The sequence below is a fragment of the Macrobrachium nipponense genome, chromosome 13 (genome assembly GCF_015104395.2).
Source record: "Macrobrachium nipponense isolate FS-2020 chromosome 13, ASM1510439v2, whole genome shotgun sequence".
Classification (NCBI taxonomy): domain Eukaryota; kingdom Metazoa; phylum Arthropoda; class Malacostraca; order Decapoda; family Palaemonidae; genus Macrobrachium; species Macrobrachium nipponense.
The window spans coordinates 26829786-26847618 of NC_087206.1; the positions used below are offsets into that span (position 1 = coordinate 26829786).

Consider the following 17833-nt stretch of genomic DNA (forward strand, 5'->3'; position numbering starts at 1 on the left):
TAAATTTGTATGTCATTGTTGCCAGAGGTTTAGCCTTCGTTACGTATAGCCAATCATCCATCGAGAAAGAGGGAAGAAATGATGTCATAAGTTACGTAACGAGTGCGTTCGAAACCTTTTCTCTGAGTAAGTTGGCCCGTCTTCAAAAAAGGTCACTTTTACATTATAAGTACCAAATTTATTCAACCTACGTAGTGCAGAATACATTCAAAATTTATGTGTTGATATAATATGTATTCTGAATAAGCGTTATATTTATGAAATGCATAGATAAAAAGTTATTGCGAAAAAACCGTGTTACAGAGGCTCTGAATCTCATAGTAGGTGATATATACTAGTATTTCATTCCATTAGAAAACACATGAAATTCTCCTACTCCCTTCTATTCACAAAATATTTCTTTGTGATTTTCCTAGTACTCCTTTGACTAATACTCCCTCATATCTATCGGGCACTTCTTGTAATACCCTTAGTTTCTTCATACAATTTGTGTTAAAACCTATGCTCATCCATATGAAAAATGAAATCTTTTAACTATTCACATCCCTCTCATTCATCAAGTAAAACAAACACCTGTAAACACATTGGACTCATTAATAAAACAAAATAAAACCCATTTAGTCTCTGCCATTCAGAAAATGTTTCACAGCCCTGTTTAATCCTCCAAACATAAATGAAGCACTGAAATATCTCCTTTGAAAATAAAAAGTTCTTAATGTGGTGAGAGTTCATTACCAGATCTGAGGGATATCTTTCAGTATTTACCATGAAGTTATTAATAAAAATAAATACATAAAATGTGTTGCTGACTACTTGGAAAGCTATAATGACGTTGGTCTGTGTTCGTGAAAATTCTGTGTCCACCTAGATATTTGTAAGAAGTTCAAACTCAACAGTACTTACTTTTCAAAGTGATGAACGTCATGACGTAAGTGACGGTGAGTATTGTCAAGGGCAGGATGAACATGCACACTAGACCAAAAGTCATGTATAACTGTTCTTGCCACTTTGCTGTGTACAGTCCGTAAGTCACACACTGATAAAACTCTTCGGGGAAAGGACCCTTCAAAACATGAAACACCAGCAGCTGCCAGAAAGTAATATTTATTAACATTTTAAGACTTAAAAATAAAAATTTAAAAAATCGGTGACCCTTTTCTGTTTACCCTATCACAAATATATCTGTTAACATAATGATCTATTCATACGGGCAACATTATCAAACACCTTTTTTTTCAGCTAATTTGCTAAATCTCTCTCTCTCTCTCTCTCTCTCTCTCTCTCTCTTCTCTCTCTGCAATTATCCCTTATTCATTACTCTCCGTAACTCAAATCAGTTGCTCAGTTGCTAATAAGATCAAGTTCTGTCTTTAATGGGCATTAGGGTACAATTATATCTCTTAACAAAATAACAGTAAATAGCAGACAAATACAATGTTAATACTTACAGTCCGTATAAATACACAACCTACGTCATTACTCCTACAGTACCCAAATTCACAGCAAATGAACAAAAAAATTGCTCTTTCATGAATATTAGAATACATTTACTTCTAACATTAAAATAAAAAAATAATTTGACTGAAAATTACAATTATAAAACCTACCTGGGGTATGCTGAACACTGCACTCAGGAAATAGACAAAAGCGATGCCATATCCAATGCGTTTCTGTATGTCAGACCTTCTCATGGGATACTTCACAGCATAGTAGCGGTCCAAGCCGATCAGAACGAGAATAAACGTCGAAAGGTGCAAGCTGAACAGCTGCAGATACTTCAGAAACTTGCAGAGGAAGTTCCCACCCAGCCACTGGACAGTGAACGTCCAGATAGACTCGGTCGTTATACAAGCGAAAGTCACGAAGAGGTCTGCCACAGACAAATGGCAGATGAGAATGTACACGGATGACTTCATGCGCTTCTTGTGCTTAACTATAATAATGCTTATGATAGTAGCTGTATTGCCGACGAATGAGAGAGCTGCCATGATTCCCAGCACTAAGCCTTTGATCTCAGATTCCTCCGTGAACTTGGGAGTTGGTTGGTAGCAGGAGGCGTTCATGAGCGACGCTTCCACGTCGTAGAAATAGTCGCACGTTTCTGTTGGTAACGTGGTTTCGTAATCTATTCCTAGATCAGAGGCTTCTATAATTCCGTCCATTTCTAGATCAGAGGCTTTTATAATTCTGTTATCCAAATGTCCATTAGAATTCCCCAGGGCTTTCTTCGCCCATCAATTTTTAGGCTGCTCCCAAAAATGTGATCTAACATCAAAACTCGTAAATAACTGTCCAAGCGGTTAACCAGTCTAGAAGGTCTTCACAACAAACCATTTGAAATTGAAGTAAAATTTCAGTATTTATCATCACAGCTGGAGCTCAGTGTCTGGAAAAGAAGATTAGGTCAACATGTTGCAAATTTTAATATATGTTTTCGCCGAGGCCAGGTATGACAACATAAGTTCAGCTAAAGAAAAAAGTACCACCAAAATAATCTTTCTCATTCTACTCCCCCACTTGGTAAATTGGTAAAAAGTCTTACTTCTAGACCAAGGTACCATTTTTATAAAAGTCACTTTTCCCCGGCTTAACATACTGAAGGCATGAAATATCAATACTTGAAGAGCAAGACTCCAAAACGATTCTCAATACTTTGTTTTGCGCACATGTCCCTTCGATAGGTTTGTTTGTATGGTGTTTTTACATTGCAAGGAACCAGTGGTTATTCAGCAACGAGACCAATGGCTTTACGTGACTTCCGAACCACGTAGAGTGAACTTCTAGCACCAGAAATGCACATCTTTAACTCCTCAATGGAATGTCCGAGAATCGAACTCCCTTCGATAGGCGCTACCTTTGAATTCTTCACACGATTACTAAAATAAGGTCACCCCTGTTTTAAGTATCAAGGACCAACTCACCGCAAAGTCATTGACAGTCAATGCAAAACATTCGTCATAATACATTGTTACTTCACAAAATATGTATTTTATTAAGGTAGAGGACTTTACATTATTGAGAGAGAGAGAGAGAGAGAGAGAGAGAGAGATTGACATCAGAATGTGCGTGATAAGAGATATTGTGTGTCTTAGGTTAAGAGATGACAAAATTTTTGCTCGTGATTTTCCCTTTATAAAAAGTTCATTTCCCACTCAATTTAGATTTTGGAACTTACAGTAACCACAATCGCAACCAACAAAGTCCTTTTCTGTGTTCATTTGATATATTGGGAACTCATTAGAATGCTTACAAGAAGAGTCCAAATATTAGATTTAACACGATAAAGTTTACCACCCCAAAACAAATACCCGAGGCCAACGGTAACCTGATTGCACGCCAGTTCAAGAAAGGAGAGAGAGAGAGAGAGAGAGAGAGAGAGAGAGAGAGAGAGAGAGAGAGAGAGAGAGAGACGCTGGTCAAAATCAATTACTATTTACGCCCTCCTGAAGGCGTCCATTGTTTCTTAAGAAGGGAACATATTCATAATATCAGAAAGCTGTGTTATTAATATAGTAATATATAAGTGCGTTGGAAATGTAGCCTTTCAAGAATAAGAACAGCCAGTTTTGATTATAAATTCTATCATTTTGTTTCACCCTCACGACTTATATAGCTGTTTGTGCGCGCGGGTACAATACTATAGCATAGGGACTTTCCAGGTACTCGACAAATCTCAGCCAAACCCATTGTTTGAGTATGTATACATTGTGCATAAATTTATGCTGGGCGTAAGAATATTAAATATTTCGTTCGGTTTCCCCATTTCGCATTAAGCGAGCATGCCTACTTGAATTATCTCTGTCAGTATGCTTGCTCCTAATAATCAGGAACAGATATTGCTGGAATCGTTACAAAGTGCGTTTCCATAATGATGTAGTACCGTGCAACCCATTTGAGTTCCATATCCAGAAAACGATTATCTAAAATAAAACGTACAGTGTATCCTTACATTTTGATATGCAACAAAACGTAAGAAAACATGCAAATCAGAATGCAAGCAAAACAATCATCAAGGCTCTACGATGGTGTATGTTACAGGTCTTCAAAGTGCTTTGCTACGACAGTTATGCAACGAAACCGCTTCGTCATGATCGGATCACGCGTAGACACAATGGTCAAGCATTTTGATGATGGAAAGGGTAAGGATGGGCCTGGGAATGCCCCAGACTGGGTGGGGGGAGAATAACAACAAAGTATGTGCTTTTTTATCAGATTTGGTGCAGACAGACAACAGTGGCGAGAACACAATCTAAATCTATTCTTTGTTCATGGGCAACACCTGTAGGTCACATACCTACTACGGCTTACATTGCGCCTGAGAAATGTCTGGATCTCCATCGCCTTCGCCATCGTCAGCCGTTGAATCAGAGTAATAAAAGTCACATTTTATGGCAACTCGCGGTTTATTTTATGTCATTCAGAAGATGGCAAAATGCTTCTGTTCACCATCGTAAAAAGTGAGCATAAGAAACACCTGCGCAACTTGAGTACCCTTGCATTTTAATAACAACTGGCAATCTTATTCATAATGAAACAAAATACTGTATCACTAAGCATGAACTTGAGTTCATAATCAATACACACACATACATACATACACACACACACACATATATATATATATATAAATATATATAGATATATATATATATATATATATATAGATATATCTATATATATATGTGTGTGTGTGTGTGTGTGTGTGTGTGTATTGATTATGAACTCAAGTTCATGCTTAGTGATACAGTATTTTGTTTCATTATGAATAAGATTGCTAGTTGTTATTAAAATGCCAGTTTACCACCAAAGGGTACTCAAGTTGCGCAGGTGTTTCTTATGCTCACTTTTTACGATAGTGAACAGAAGCAATATATATATATATATATATATATATATATATATATATATATATATATATATATGGACGTCTTTGGAAACAAACCCCAACAAAAAGAGGAGGCTGAATATTCTTGAATAAAATAGCATTTAGAAACTTATATGTAACTTGCCCCAGGTTAAATTTCGGATTTAGAGGTTTTCAATGGAGTTAGAACACAAGGGAACAGAGAGAGAGAGAGAGAGAGAGAGAGAGAGAGAGAGAGAGAGAGAGAGAGAGAGAGAGAGAGAGATAGGGAGAGAGAGAGAGGAAGAGAGAGAACGCATTCAGCAATGTTTAATTTCATATAAATAAACGTGCAGGTATACGTTATTATAACGACGAGCATCTGCAGTGAATAATTTGTAAATGTTTATTTTTTTCTACTCAAGACTTCTATAAATTTGGACAGGATTGATATTAACATTAATTTCCTATCTATCGCCTCCATAACAATTTTTACTTTTTTTCATTTCCCCATATTATAATCTTAAGTGTAAGAACTTATACAAATTACGTGTCACTGTTCTCAACAGAATATTTAAAAATTTAATGAATTAATGTTCCTAATCCTAGAGTTTTTGAGACCAATTGAAAAAAAAAGACGAGTGTGTGTATTAGCAACCGACATACGAATCAATACTTAAATAAATAATCTATAATGAAAAAACCACTCTGAAATGAATGGACAGTGCTTAAAAAGAAGCCACACCTTCACAGGCCAACAGTCTAAAGTTCTCTTTTGTGATTAGTATTTGTATTTACAAAGACCGAATAGACTGATATTACGAATGTTTTGTCTAATGAGCTGGCTTACGCTAAATTAATAATAAAAAAACTGGTAATTTGTTTATATTTAAATGTATTTAAAAATATAAGACTTATGACTTTACATAATTAGGTCTATATACCTAAAACACGAGGAAAGAACAAGATAATTTTATAGACCGATCACCCGACTAAACCCGAGGACCAACCTATGGTCCATCGTCGTCTGCGCAGATGCAGTAATTTGCCTCCAAACAGGTTAAACTAAAACCATCAGCTCCAACAACTGTCACTATATAAGTTGCACTACCTTAATCTTTTCAGTGACTGATTTCGTTTACCACGCAACATTTAGTTGGCAGCGCCACTGCATATGCAATAAAAAATCACATGGGAACTGGAAGTACGATAAGCCATAAACTTACTCGGAACAATGTAGGCTTCTTTCTTTCTGTAACCGCGAATTCTTAAAATTCGAGATAGACGCTTCCACATTTAAACTAAGGCTGGTCGGTGCTTCTTAGAGGCCCGCGTAAGATTGACAAGGCGTTGGAAGGGTAAATGAGGCCTAGTATGGGCTTCCGCTCAGGTTTCACTCAACCGATTAAATTAGTCAAACTACACTCGCATGTGTTCACTACCAACCTTTCGACTTAAGCAGCAGACAATAAGAGTGCTGTGGCGTCACAAACAAGACAACTAGCAGCAGTACTGCGTCCCTATGTAACCGGCATGGTCGCCTTCCCATGCAAGAATGACCAGCCGCCACGCTCCGTTCTGAATCTGGATACCCACAGAACAGACGTAAACGGAGATCTTTTTCTTCTTCTTTTTCACGAACTGCCAGCTCTTCACTAGCGATGCCTGGATCTTCGACGCTGTCTTTAGTAGAAAAAAAAATCATGAAAGAAAACTTTGTGGTAAACACTGCAGACCAACGGATTGCGAGCGAAAACTCCTTTAATTAACGTTTAAATAAATGTACAAATATTTCGGGCCGTTCACCCTTCAAGCTCTTGAAGGTAACATGACAAATGACATTCTGTCAGAAGGACACGCCAAGGATGAGGAAGTAAGCGAGGAACGAAACTAATTCAAGGATTGATAGGGCTTTCTACAATGCAAACAGAAGAACATTTCTCGAATAATAATAATAATAATAATAATAATAATAATAATAATAATAATAATAATAATAATAATAATAACTAAAGATGCATTTTATATTATCAATGAACGGTTTATGTAGACTGGCCATAAAATTAAATTTTCTGGTGTCATTACCAGCTACAACAATTTATACACTGTATGTGAATTTGAATAATAATGGGTGGTTGAAAAGCACACCTCAGGTTACCTTCTACGCCGTGGAACACGATAATAAACAAGTAAAAAAAAATGCGCTGAAGCAATCGAGTTTTCTGTACAGCTGTATGAAACTATCCGCCACAGCCCGAGACACTTAGTCGTGGCCCATGAAACTTTCAGCCACGGCCTGGTGGTCACCTATGTTGTTAGCTTCTATGGCAGTGCCAGACGCGCGATCGTGGCTGACAACCTTAAAAACTACTGAGGGTAGAGGGTAGCAATTTGGTATGTTTGATGATTGGAGGGTGGATGACCAACGTACCAATTTGCAGTCCTCTTAGCCTTAGTAGTTTTTAAGATCTGAGTGCGGACGGACAGACAGATAGTCATCTAAATAGTTTTCTTTTACAGAAAACTAAAAAGGTATTTTTTCACATTATTATTCTTATTATTTTTAATCATGAAATGTGTATTTATGAAGGAATAAATAAATATAAGCACATCTACAGCCAATCCTTCATATCTTCCAGATCCCTATAGCGTTCGCCCTCTCTCTCTCTCTCTCTCCACTCCCCCCTTCTCAGCAGCTACTTTTATAAGAAAAAGGGCCTTGATATCAGATCAGGTAGCAGTCCAACTCTGAATGTTACAGACCTACCTACCTACCAAGACTGGTTTCCCCTTCAGAGCTAAAAAGAGAATACGGTATTTGACGCATATCGTGACACCCATGACTCTGAAGGACCCAAAGATTTGGAAAAGGAAAGGAGAAAATGATCTCGGATATCTTACCGCTGGCAGCAGCCACTCCCAGGTTTAGAAATGTAACGCACATATTTTGCTGTAGGCCTGGTGCAGCCACTGGCTACATGCTTACGCAGAAAGTTCCAGGGCATGATACAAAAACAAAGCAAAAGAGACAAAGGGCATGCGAGCTGTTCAGAATCATGGGTCTATGGCCCCTTCTTAACGGTAGCAGATTAGGTCGTGTGTTCAGGCCTTTGACTTACTATTCGGTCAACGAAATCCGTTTGAGAGAGAGAGAGAGAGAGAGAGAGAGAGAGAGAGAGAGAGAGAGAGAGAGAGAGAGATTGGTTTGGTGTGTGCAAGGAAAGTAGTTTAACAATGCTGACAAACATTATAATTTAAAATTTGGCAGGTTAGGGAGGGCACAGAATGTACGAAGGAAATGTTCTCGATCTGACGATTGCCAACCAATATCAGCGCAATTGTAAATACCCGACGTTCAACGATGAGGTTGAGATAAATCATTTCCATTATTACGATTCATGTTTTATTAAGATTCATATTGTAATGCCTATTTTCAATGTTTTACGATGATACAGGCAAGTTTCGATACTCTTAGTTCTGTATTAATTTGCCATTTCTCAAAGGATTCCGCAAACATCCTCAGGTTTTTTGACTTGTGAATGAGTTATATGGAATAGAATACAAAACTTGGGCCAAGCGCTAGGACCTATGGGGTCATTCAGCGCTGGAGCTAAAGTTGAAACAAATGTTAGGAGAGAGTGGAAAGTAAGATGGAAGAGAATATGAACAGAGGTACAGTAAAAGGAACGAAAGGGGTCGAAGCTAGGGGTCGAAGGGACGCTGAAAAGAACCTTCAGTCAAAGTCCAAGGAAAAATGAGGTCTACCGAGGTCAACCCACGGACAGGTAAAATGGGGGTAAGCCGGGGGGTGGGGGGAGCGGTGAATAATTTTTGACGTCAGAGCAGACCGACGCGTCGGTATAGCAGTCAGCCTTTCCTTTATTTTCCAAATCAAAATGCAAACACAATGAGGAGGTATATACATAAACAGTACTGCCATAACTGTTGGCGAGTTTTTGTCTTTAAGAGAATAAAACTTTCTGTGAAATTTAACAAGTTATAGAAAAATGACAAAGAGAAGGAGGATATAATTTATGCCATCTATTGATCAATAAGAAACAGCCGTACAACATGATGAGAGGTGCTTATTGTTACGTTATACGAGGTGATATAGGAATAAATTATTTGTGCCCGTTGCTAGGTAACCAATTGGTTCCTAGCCACGTAAAAATATCTAATCATTCGGGCCAGCCGTAGGAGAGCCGTTAATTAGCTCAGTGGTCTGGTTGAACTTGGATATACTCATTGTAAGGGACTCGAGAAATAAGTAAGTCAAACCAGGAATCAGTTAGGGACATGCAGTGACTTACCGGTTGCCAGTGCATGTCCTGAAATAAACTCTTGCTCGCAAAGTACGGCAGTGGCTTGGCAGGCGTTTACCTGCTACGTCATCATCGTTGTTGGTAGGGTCGTTTGCGGTTGATTTAAAACTAAGAATGTCGTGCGCATCCGTGTTTACAACAGTTTTTTTCCTCTGAGCGATTTCAGTAAATATTCAAAAGTGTGTTTGGTTAGTCCTGTTTGGGTTGTCCTATCGTGGTTAAATTCCTGATTTCATGATGAATTTTGAATACGATCGTTTTCACACTACAACGAATAAAACGATAGCTTGGTACAAAACTCAAAAGGTCATATACGGTGAAGTATTAGAAGAAATGCTGCATAAAACTCGTACGACAAAATGTTATATAAACTCACGCGGTCTAATACGGTAGGAAACATTTTTAATTCTCCATTCTTAAGGAAGCAGTGAAAATTTACAGTATCACCTCGTTTTTTTTAAATTCGATGAATGACAGAAGTGCCACTGCGGAAGGACACAAGACCTATTAATAATGATAATAATAACAATAATAATGTTCTAAAGGGTCCACAATAATACAAAGTGTTATGTATAATTATAAACGGACTCTTAACACTTTGAATTATTGTGGACCCTTTAGAACATTATATATAGTACTCTCGCGATAGAGAGTTTTTCCCTAATAATAATAATAATAATAATAATAATAATAATAATAATAATAATAATAATAATAATACGGAAGGACAAATGTTTTCCTACCAATCACAGGCCTATAATTTACGATTCGTAAACGAATGAGATGTCAGTAGCATGACCTGAGATGAACAAGGTCGAGAGGTCTACTCTGACGTCATAATCCGGGATGCCCAGGTGACGACAAATTTGGTGCCTCCAGTGGGTTGACCTCCCTTTCTTTGGACCTTGCCTTCAGTAATCCCTACAGTGCACCGCGTGAGGCGCACTGACGACACTAAGCCCCCTCATTGTGTTGGCATTTTGATTTGGAAAATAAAGGAAAGGCGACTGCTATACCGACGCGTCGGTCTGCTCTGACGTCAAATTATTGTCAATCACTGGACCACGTCCATAGATACGGGATTCCATATTGTAGAGAAGCATCAATATTTATTTAGAAATTATGAAAAGCCTGAACAGTATTGTGAAAAGATCCTTAGAAATTGTTAAGTAACAAAAGAGAGAGAGAGAGAGAGAGAGAGAGAGAGAGAGAGAGAGAGAGAGAGAGAGAGAGAGAGAGAGAGAGAGACGCATTATCAGAATTGCGTCATTCAAAATGTGTGGGAATAAAATCCAAAATATCTCTTGATCGTGACATGTACCTATATAAATATTGTTTCCGTAGTAATGGACGCAGTAACATTTTTTTTAATGCCATTGAATTATCATTTATCATTCAATGGGGACATGCAAGATTCATTCTTGAATAATATAAAAATATTTTCAACGCTCTGGCAATTCATCCCAAGACTTTCAGGATGTGGGTTTCTGTTGGTTTGAAGAGTTAAGTTGCAATCTTGATATTTTCTAAACAAAACGAAATATTTCTTAGTCCTAAATCATAAATAACTCAAAATCGAGACATTCTACGAGTTATTTGAACCTAATATCAATATCTTCGGAGCGTTAAAGTAAAAATACCGTAAGAAATGTGTACATCAATAATCTAAAACATCAAAACATACAAAATGACGCAAATTTAAACATATTGACAACTGTATTAACTGATTTTCAAGACTTGCTGATTGACAATGTTTAGTACAGAGCGTTGCGAATAATAATAATAATAATATATTGGAAGGAGACCCTCTTTCAAACAAGTCTTATTGAAAGATATTGCTGCATCAGCTGCATTCAACTTGTAAATACTCTCCTCTATTTTTCTAATAATAGCTTTCTCTCTGCTGCTACAACTGGCGAGTATTGCGCCGATATTGCTCATCAGGAAGAGTCAATTGCAGGGATAACGGTTACAAATTTATTTATTTGTCAAAGTAAACTGTGACAAATAAATAAATTTGTTACCATTATCCTTGAAATTGACTCCTCCTGATGAGTAATATCGGCGCAATACTCGCCAGTTGTAGCGGCAGAGAGAAAGCTATTATTAGAAAAATAGAGAAGACTATTTACAAGTTGAATGCAGCAATATCTTTCAATAATAATAATAATAATAATAATAATAATAATAATAATAATAATAATAATAATAAAAAAAAAACGTTTCTAAGCTAACCATGGATTCGAATTACCCGCACAACGATGACGAAATAAGAATTGCGTTAGTGATATATTTTGAAAATAAATATCACTAATTCTGTATCTGCATCGGATTGTATTGTAATTTTATATAGCCGTAAGATCCTTATCTCTCTCTCTCTCTCTCAGTCTGTCTGTCTGTCTCTCTCTCTCATCCTCAAGGTTAAAGTATTCACGTATACCAGGTGATAAGTCGTCCCACACAATGTAGATCGTTCCGAAGCAAAAACAAAGAAATAAGATCTTGGCATATGCTCAGCTTGTATCTTTGTATGCGCCGTTGTCAGCGAACAAAAGAGAGGCCGGGTTGTGATAAGACAGAGTGGAGGAGACGACGAATACACAAATTTCAGCTTTTCCACTTTTTCATGCTGAGAAATGTGTTTGTTTGACACAGGAATCGCGGACATTTAGGAAGCGTAAAGGCGAGTGGAAGGAAGAGCAATAGAACAAAACAGAATACAGAATTTGGGCCAAAGGCCAAGCGCTTGGACATACGTATGCAGTCATTTAGCGCTGAAACGGAGATTGGCCGTTAAAGGTTTGAAAGGTGGAACAGAAGGAAAACCTCGCAAATGCACTGTGAATCAATTGTTAGGAGAAGGTGGAAAGGAAGATGGAAGAAAGAGAAAAAACGGAGATACAGTAAAAGAATGCTATGAAGGAGCAGAAGGCTGAAGGGACGTTGCAAAGAACCTAAGTAATGCCTACAGTGCACCACATGAAGTGCACTAACGGCACGAACCACCTACGGGTGGAAGAAGAGGAGAAAATCTGATAAAGGAAATCCATGCCAGTTAGAATGTAAAAGTAGTTAGTCTTAATTGAAGGTCATGTAGTTGTCCTATAAGCTTATGAAATTTTCAATACAATTTCAGAAAAATACAGGATGGAATGTTTTGCATAGCGTTATAGCAAATTTCCGTACGCTCTCGAGTTTTCCTTTCACACACACACACACACACACACACACACACACACACACACACTATATATATATATATATATATATATATATATATATATATATATATATATATAGATACATATATATAGAGACATATATATATATATATATATTATATATATATCTATATATACACACATATATATTATATATATATATATATATATATATATGTATATATATATATATATATATATATATATATAATAATATATACACACACACACACACATATATATATATATATATATATTATATATATAGATAGTAGATAGATACATATAATACATATATACACATAGATACATATATATAACATACTATATATTATTATATATATAGTATATCTATAATATATTCTACTGGTCATATTTTATTAATGAAATAATCAAGGCCAGGCCAAGAACTAAGTCATTCTTGGCCATTCAGCGCCCGATGGCTGAAGACCGTGAGAAGGGAAAACTGAATCGGTTGGTCAGTAAGATGAAAAGATACAAAAAAAACTACACGAGATGAAGCACACGGATCTGGAGATGGAACTGGGAGAAGACTGAGGTTGGACAGCAAGACTGAAGAAACGAAGCGGGACAGAGGGTCAAGTAAAAGGCAGGGGGCGTCATTTAGGGGGGGACTGGGGCAACTGCGCCCCCCAAGACTAAAGTTTCCCTCCGTCACCCTCCACCCCCACGAAGTAACAGCAGCTCGTGTTTCCATTATTCCTACCGAAATTCAAATGTGTCATCACATTGAGTTATATCTGAAGTACATTTTCATTAATATGTAAAAAAAAATCATGTTTTCTTGTTAAATGTCCTATCATAAATGTATGAAATTTCTCGGAAATGTTACGTTTCTTGATCCTTGTCTGTCTACTAGCTACCAGTGATGATGAAATAAACAAACAGTAGTGGAGGTATACAATTTTTTGCTGAAATACCTTGCTCATGTGACTTCAACAAGCACACAAAATGTCTCAAAAAAAAGAAAAGGCTGATTGGGCTCGCTTCGCTTTGCCAACCCCCGCCCTCCACCCAAAAATCTGAAATCACGCTTCTGTTAAAAGGTTAACAAATTGGTGTAGGTATCAGGAAGGGAACGCTGCAAATAGGCACGGTCCACCGACATGACAGCACTGCGGCCACTATCGCGCTTCCAAGGTTCTGGTCACTTTTACCAGATTATTGCATTCCTTGATAATCGCAATGACCGCTTAACTTAACGGCTCCTTGGCACTTTTTTTCTTAATATGCTTTCCACTGCAGGGCTATATCCAAGAGAGAAACAAGTAAAAAAAACTTTCATCTTCTGTGGCTGAATTCGAACCTGTGATGAAAGGTTCTAGCATTCATAAAAGTGGCGTTTGCTTTCAGAATTAAAAGTTACTTTTTAGCAAATATGTCTTTTCACGGACAAGTGAAACAATAAGAAAGAAAGGGTACTACGTACAGAAGTTCTCTAATAATATAACAGAAAGGGTAGTACAGTTCTTTAACAATAGTGACATTTATGCCGGAATGGTAGGGAATATAAAATTTAGACCAAAAGAAAAGTAAAGCAAGGGTACTGCTTCGCTTTCATGTTTAGGCGTAAGTAACCATTAATATTGTGGATCACCAAAAGTTTCATTTTGTATTTTTAGAGCATTTAGGAAAAAACATGGTTTTAAACATTTTTAAATTATCTTTATTTTTTGTATTTCAGTGTTTGACAAACCTTGGAGGCCATTCGGCGATGAAACGGAAACTGACAGGAGAAAAACCTCGCAGGTGCACTATGAAACAATTGTTAGGAGAGGGTGGAAAGTAAGATGGAATAAAGAGATTATGAACAAAGGAATGGTAAAAGGAGTGACCTGTGACGGGAACAGGATTATTCGGATCTTGTCTGATTCGGACCATTTACTGGCTCATTCGGACCTTTATCCAGGCTTATTCGGACCTTCGTACGATAGGCTGATTCGGACCTAATATGCAGTGGCGGCTCCTGGCTATCATTCATAGGGGTGCTGTTACATTTTTTTTTTAATTCCTTGATATCAACTGCATAAGCACGCACACACATTATATAGTACACATATATGACATACTATAAACAATGCCTAAATCTTCATTTCTTAAGTTTACTGATTGTGTTTTTCTTGGGCTATGACTGATTACTAATGGATGATTGACCTAATCAAACTTGAAACTATAAACAAAACTGAAAAAGTATTAAAATATTAAAATTCAAAGCTTTCGGCAGCGGAGAGACCAACGGACGGACTGACAGAAAATGATGAGAATATGTTATATAAAAATATTGTTTATGTAAACTAAGCGTAGCATAATGAAAATCATTAAACCATAAAAGGAATAAAAACACTTAAACAAAAAACTTAAGATACAAAACCGAGTATGGCAGTAAAATAAAATAACATAGGCCTATATAAAACAAAAGGGCTAAAACACTCACTCACTCTCTCACTCTCTCTCTCTCTCTCTCTCTCTCTCTGAGGAGGGCAGCAGAATCGCTGCCGAAAGCTATTTTGAATTTTAATATAATTGTCATTAATGTGGTTATAATTTTTTCCCATTTACTGCAACTCACCACTGCGTTGATAATTTTGCATTACATTACATTTCATTAGTATCGGCACCAGTTTGATCACTATTACTAAAACTACATATTGACTGAGCTACTGACGAATTTCAAATCACACCTTCGACCTCCAACAGCTAGGCTAACACTGCTCGAGAGGGCAGTGCCAGTGGCTCTCCTCACCCTTCGATGCAGGCTGGCAAAATTAGAACTGCTGAGCACCAGCAGTTCCACATAGTATCATTTTTTTTTTTCAAAAACAAGTGAATGGTAATCATTTTTAACGGATTATTGATAATCTATATTCAATTTCTCATATTCATAATTTTGTAATTCAATAATTTTGTCAATATATTATATATAATCTATGGGGGGTGATGCAGTTCCACAGTGCCTACTGATGAGCCGCCACTTTGTATATGTATTTACATATGCAACATTGCTTTATAATATTGTTCCAATGTTTGTAATCCATAATCAATCCAATGTCTATTATGAACATATATTGGGTAAGCAATGGAAATCCAATCCTCTCACGTTTCTAGGACCATTTATTTCGTACAATTACATATTGATCTAATTTTTAAAATAGTTCATGTAAAAATATAGCCCAAATTACCGCAAATTCGCCAGAAATAGTCCCCTGATTTACACTGGCGCATATATGTGTGCACATTTCTCCAGTAGCTGACCAGTTGTTAATTTCCTTTCATTATAATCCTCCCACAGTTTCATGGAACGCCCTTGTAGTTCTTGACCAGCTTTCTCTGATATCTCTTTTAATTTGCCCTCTTTATTCTCTGATGTCTCTAATTTGCCCTCTTTAACAAGCTTCACCTAATTCGGTATTTCCTTTGCCTGTAAGTAAAGTAAAGGTATAAGTGAATACAATGCGAGGTTACTTTTTTGGCTTTTTTGTTCAGCTTACGATGCCACCCCTCCACATCGTTGTTTTTCCTAATACTGCGCCCAAACACTGACCAGTTCTCCATTTTCCACAACTAACTCTGCAACCACGTTTGGTCAACATAATCCATAAACTCCCTAACTGGCCCAATTACACCCACCTTGCCTGAAAGTTCATCAAAGGTTTCCCTAATATCATTGCTATACCTATGTTAAATTATTTGTATGGGTCCGAATTAGCCTAAACAATTGTCTGAATCAGCCCAGCAAATGGTCCGAATCAGCCTAGTAAATGGTCTCCGAATCTGATCCGAATCAGCCACGGGCCGAACAAGCCAGCATTCCCTGTGACTTTTAAACAGAAACAACAGAAAGGGCCTCAAATATTCGAATACATCTGAGAGATATAGAACCTGGACAGAGTAAATCGTTCACTGAGGAGTCAAGCGTCATGTCCATTAGGCTTTTGAGATCCAAACACCTTTATATTATACTAATTACGTTTTGGGGTTTTACAAGGTACCCTAATCCGCGATCACCTAAAATAATGAATTTTTAACCTGCGTTTACTTACGGAAAACGAGCAATGCAGATGATGCATCTTATTATTGATCACTTACTTAGAGAATGAAGGCCTACAGTTTTTTCTTAGCTGAGGAAAAGAATGAAGATAGGTACCCCTTTACCCAGATATATAACTCTTGGTCGTGAGAATATTGGTAAAGAGTTTTGATGGGTAAAGGAAGTAGGCCCGACGAAAAAAAAAAAATAAGTTTTACCTTCCGGCTTCTAGAAAACTCATTATTAATTTGTGAGATACAAATAAACGATAGATTCCGACAGGGGGTCGAAATTTCTATTGAAAAGTTTCAGAAAAAAAGGCAAACATTTTTTACTAAGTTTGAGATCCCTTACCTGTTCGTTTCCTTAATTCTCTCTTCTGAGTCCATCTTCTCCTTTCTGGTTAGACGGTGGTCCACCTGCAGCTCTACACCGTGGGTACGCTAGGTAATTGCAAGGCGTTGCTACCCTGGTTACAGACTGACATCTCCCCTCAGCTATTTTACCAATACCTTCTCATTTTTCTTTGTAGGGTCTGCATTCTTCCGTTTTTCTCTCTCGTTTAAGGTAACTTTCGTGTGTACGTACCGTTCACAACCATATTTTCAAAGTTCCGGGGACATCTGGGTTTTCTTCAATAGTATGCTTTTCATTACATTGACATCTCCCTGAATTGCTGCATGTTTTTCTATAAAACTTTTGATTATCGCTTTCACCCTCTTCTTTTTCAAATTGCTCTTTAACCTTCTCAAAACTTATGTAACTTACCTTTGAGTCTTCATTTAGTCTAATTCAGGCTTATACTATGTGCATTTCGATAATGAATAAACCATCTCTTCCCTTGGACCTCACTGGTCATGGCAATTGTGGCTCTCCTGAGTCTCCAGTCCCAATCCTAACTTTAATGCTGTAGTTGTTTTCTTATTGTGTAGGTATAATTAGGGAAAATGGTTCATCAAGAGTGAGGTCAAGAATCAAGAGTATACGCCCTCATTTAGGTCATTCAAATAGCGGCAATAAACGGTGAGGTACTGTTGCCTTTGTGGTTGAGACATCCAGCTGAGCAGGTAAACAAAGACATGGAAGGCTGTGGTAAACCATTTATCACAAAAAAATGAAGACATCTTAAAAAGGAAGGCAGGTGAAACTTCCAGAAAAGGCAAAGCATAAAGGTGTTATCAGGACTAGAAAACAGGCATATCTCGTTGATAGACACGAGAGAAGACTCAAAATAGACCTAAAAGACGACAATACCTAATAGGCTAGGCTGAGTCGAGTCACATGATCCATTGGGCAAGCAGGGAAAGATTTTCAAATTTGTTCAAATTTGAAAATCTTTCCCTGCTTGCCCAATGGATCATGTGACTCGACTCAGCCTAGCCTATTAGGTATTGTCGTC

General features: G+C 37.3%; 1 protein-coding gene across 3 annotated transcripts in view; it reads right to left on the minus strand.

The window, feature by feature from the left end:
* The window catches only part of LOC135225701 (gonadotropin-releasing hormone receptor-like), a 59317-nt gene extending 42048 nt beyond the window's left edge, over positions 1–17269 (minus strand). The window contains exons 1-3 of one of the 3 annotated variants that reach the window (XM_064265061.1): positions 16789–17269; positions 1608–2386; positions 904–1087 (exon numbers count right to left, since the gene is read on the minus strand). In XM_064265061.1, coding sequence (XP_064121131.1) covers positions 904–1087; positions 1608–2162 — 739 coding nt within the window. In that variant the 5' untranslated portion in view covers positions 2163–2386; positions 16789–17269. Of the gene's footprint in view, positions 1–903; positions 1088–1607; positions 2387–6069; positions 6666–16788 lie in introns of those variants that run through there. The other 2 variants (XM_064265060.1, XM_064265059.1) reach the window with 2 other exon arrangements.
* Between the last annotated feature and the right edge of the window lie 564 nt (positions 17270–17833).